The following is a 3,277-nucleotide window of genomic DNA, read 5'->3' as shown; positions in this document are numbered from 1 at the left end:
TGGTCTTCACAGTCAAAAGAAGTTTACCACTACTCCTATCCCATGGAAGGTGAAGGTAATATTCAAAGCTCAGTTTTACATGCTCCATAATTATTTGTCCTTCTTCTCTACTTGTTCTTGTTCTTCTTCTCACATCTTAGCTAGGTTCCCTAGTGGGTGTGGTGCCCATCTCTACTTCCCTATTGCCTATATACAACACAACAAGCTATAGTTTCTTTCAGGCAACCACCTGTACCCACGTGAATCTCTTCCCTTCCCATCTCTCTCTGCATAAATATATGCCTCCCACTTCTTCTCTTTTTTCTAAATAAGATTCATTTTTAGTTAAGCTATGAATTAGCTTAAATACCAGCTGGCCACTTCCCTTTCTTAATCCTATCCTGCTCCTACCTTCTTTCTTTTCTGATTCAACATATATATTTTCATTTCTCTTCCAGCCAGCCATGTATTCTTCTTCCTCTACCAGTTTCGACCCTTTTCACTACTCCACCTCTTTCACTGACTCTCATAACCCTAACCCTTTACTCTTTTCTCATTTTTCTTCTCCTTTTCTCGACCACAATGGCCATGATTTGCTTCTCTCTGACGCCTTGATTCACCATCACCACAATTTGCAGCACAATCAACACCAGCAGATTTTGGAGTCAAATGACGAGATCAACCAAAACCCTGCAGCTTCCAAGAAGGCAACGAGAATGATCAATACCTATAAAAAGAAGACTATAATGAATGATTCAAAGCAGCCGACTCCTCCCAAGAGAAGTGGAAAAAAGGACAGGCATAGTAAGATCTATACTGCACACGGGCCTAGAGATCGGAGAATGAGGTTATCCCTTCAAATTGCTCGCAAATTCTTTGATCTTCAAGATATGCTAGGCTTTGATAAAGCGAGCAAAACCATAGATTGGCTTTTCTCTAAATCAAAGTCTGCGATCAAAGAAGTCACAGATAATTTTCCTAAACTGAAGACAAGTGATAGTGGTGGAGGAAAAAGTACTGTTTATTCCAGTTCAGAGAGTGAAGTTATGTCAGGAATCAAACTCACAACAGAAACAAGCGGAGACACAAGAGTTATAGTGGAAGATGGTGACTCAGTTCTTAAACAGAAGAGAAGTAAGAGATCAGATGATAAGCAAGCAGTGTTTAGTCCTTTGGGGAAAGAATCAAGGGACATGGCAAGAGCAAGGGCAAGGGAAAGAACAAAAGAGAAACTCAAGATCAAAGGGCTCGATCACAAATCAAAACTAACAAACCCTAGCGATTTGGAGCAGTTAAGCCCTGCTTGTTCGGTTGAGGATGATCAAAGTCTGGGCCTTGAAAACCATGAAATGAAGTCACCTCCTGTGAAAATGGCAATCCATGAAGAAGAGGAAGAAGAAGAGGATGAATTAGCATGTGGTGGCACTTGTATGAGCATTATAGACAAGTATTTGGGGGTTACAAGTGCAACAAAATCTACTTCGATTTTCGATCTCTCTCGTGAAAACGTAGCAGTTCCAAGTGGAGCTGATTTCGAGGATGAGTTTTCAGGGTTTCCAGGAAATTGCATTGGGAGAGTCCACCACGACAACAGATATAATTCTGCAATTCCCGACATTAAACTATCAACAACAGGTGATGTTCATCTTGAAAACCCTAATTCCATTTTTATGAACAGCACAACTTCCCTTGAAGACAAGACTATTCCCAATTTCATTTACCAAGATCAAAACCTTACTTCACTTCTTATGACCACTCTAGACCCTCATGAACATAACTCCAATCTATTTTTCATGAACTTGTCCAATTCAAATCCCGCTCCATTATTTCCCATGTCCTCCATTGCCACTCACTTCACTGAAAACCATTTCTCCTGCAATCCTAATGTCCCAATGAAGTATGACGAAACCTTATATTAAAGAGTATAAATTAAACTCTTCTTTATCCCTAATTTGAAGAACCAATTGTTAGCTTTCTCCACCTCCCATTCTGTGCAGCTTTTGTTGAAATGTCCAATGAACGAATAAAAGATAATAATAAAAAAAAAAGAATTTTTTCTGCTGTAATTTGTTCAAGGATCATCTGAATTTCTCAAGAATGGATTTTGTGTTGGTGATTACACCAGCTACACATCATTTCTTTACAAATTATAAATTGTCATTTTGTTGTGCAAAATTTGAGTGAAGGATATATCCCTGAAAATGAATCCAAGTAAGATCAACCAACAAATGCTAATTTTGACTCTTGCAGATAGTTCTAGGATTGAATAATCTGTAACCTAACAAGCCATAGGTTTAGGATTGATAATTATACTAAGAATTTCTTTATCTCTCACGTGGTGTTGGATTTTATGAGTACAAAATCAATATCACATTGATTTTGGAATGGACACCGTTTCAAAGGACCCTGCAAAAGACTCAACTCAAGTAGAAGAAAGATGCGCATAGTTCAGTGCAGGCAGGCTCGTGATATATAGTTTTCATCAAAGGCCTAGTGCCATATTGAAATTTGAATCTAGGATATAAGGATTCAAATTCATTTCACACATAAAGTAGGACTATCTCCCAATTCTACTCTGCAAGAATAATATGCTGCAAACTTCACTCAAATCAACCAGAAGGAAAAGAAAAATCATTGCAGACTAAAGAGAAGCTAGAGCAAACTACGCGTGGACTATATTCCCATTCAGCATTCTTCTTTGAAATTAACAAGTTCATGTGTAGAGTGCATAAAACAAAATGGATTCCCTCAACCACCACAACAATAGTATGCATTAAAGGGCGACCTGGTGCATTACGCGTCCCCGCCAAGCGAGGGTCCGGGATGGGACTAGGGGCAAGCCTTCCCTTGCCAATTTCATGTCCATTTCGGTTTCAATTTCTTTTCCTTTCCCATTTATGTTTCCTAGCTATATTCTTTTTGAAATAACGTTTCTCTTTGTCCGGTTCAGTTCCCGTTTCATAATCAATGTCCAACAATAACTTTTACTATTATTCCTTACGCATCTCTCACGCGAATTGGGTTTGAACAGTGTACACTACATGTCTATCTTATCATGTGCTTTGTTTTCACCAATCCATGAGATTATCAGGATTCGAACCCTTGTTCATACGATTTAAGAGGATCTAATATCATGTCAAAAACCATTTCAAGTTAATGTCCTAAGAAACCAATTTAAACCCCAAAATAAATTTTTATTATTATTTCTGACATTTACAATTTTATTATATGCTAATCAATGAATGGATAAGATATTTGTTGTGAGCAGTGAAGTTTATTGGATTGAATCATCAGTCTA

At 38.0% G+C, this 3,277-nt stretch overlaps 1 protein-coding gene across 1 annotated transcript; it reads left to right on the top strand.

Moving 5' to 3' along the window:
- Positions 1-224: 224 nt before the first annotated feature.
- LOC136206124 (transcription factor TCP12) lies at positions 225-2,095 on the top strand. Its single transcript, XM_065997089.1, has one exon. The coding sequence runs from the start codon at positions 444-446 to the stop codon at positions 1,896-1,898; it is 1,455 nt and encodes a 484-aa protein (XP_065853161.1). The 5' UTR covers positions 225-443; the 3' UTR covers positions 1,899-2,095.
- Positions 2,096-3,277: the final 1,182 nt, after the last annotated feature.

The sequence above is a fragment of the Euphorbia lathyris genome, chromosome 1, assembly GCF_963576675.1.
Source record: "Euphorbia lathyris chromosome 1, ddEupLath1.1, whole genome shotgun sequence".
NCBI lineage: Eukaryota > Viridiplantae > Streptophyta > Magnoliopsida > Malpighiales > Euphorbiaceae > Euphorbia > Euphorbia lathyris.
The sequence above is the reverse complement of the archived record's forward strand: the minus strand, read 5'-3'. Positions and strand labels throughout refer to the sequence as shown.

Excerpts from the sequence above, each read along its gene's own strand:
- LOC136206124 (XM_065997089.1), top strand. The coding sequence starts at position 444 with ATGTATTCTTCTTCCTCTACCAGTTTCGACCCTTTTCACTACTCCACC.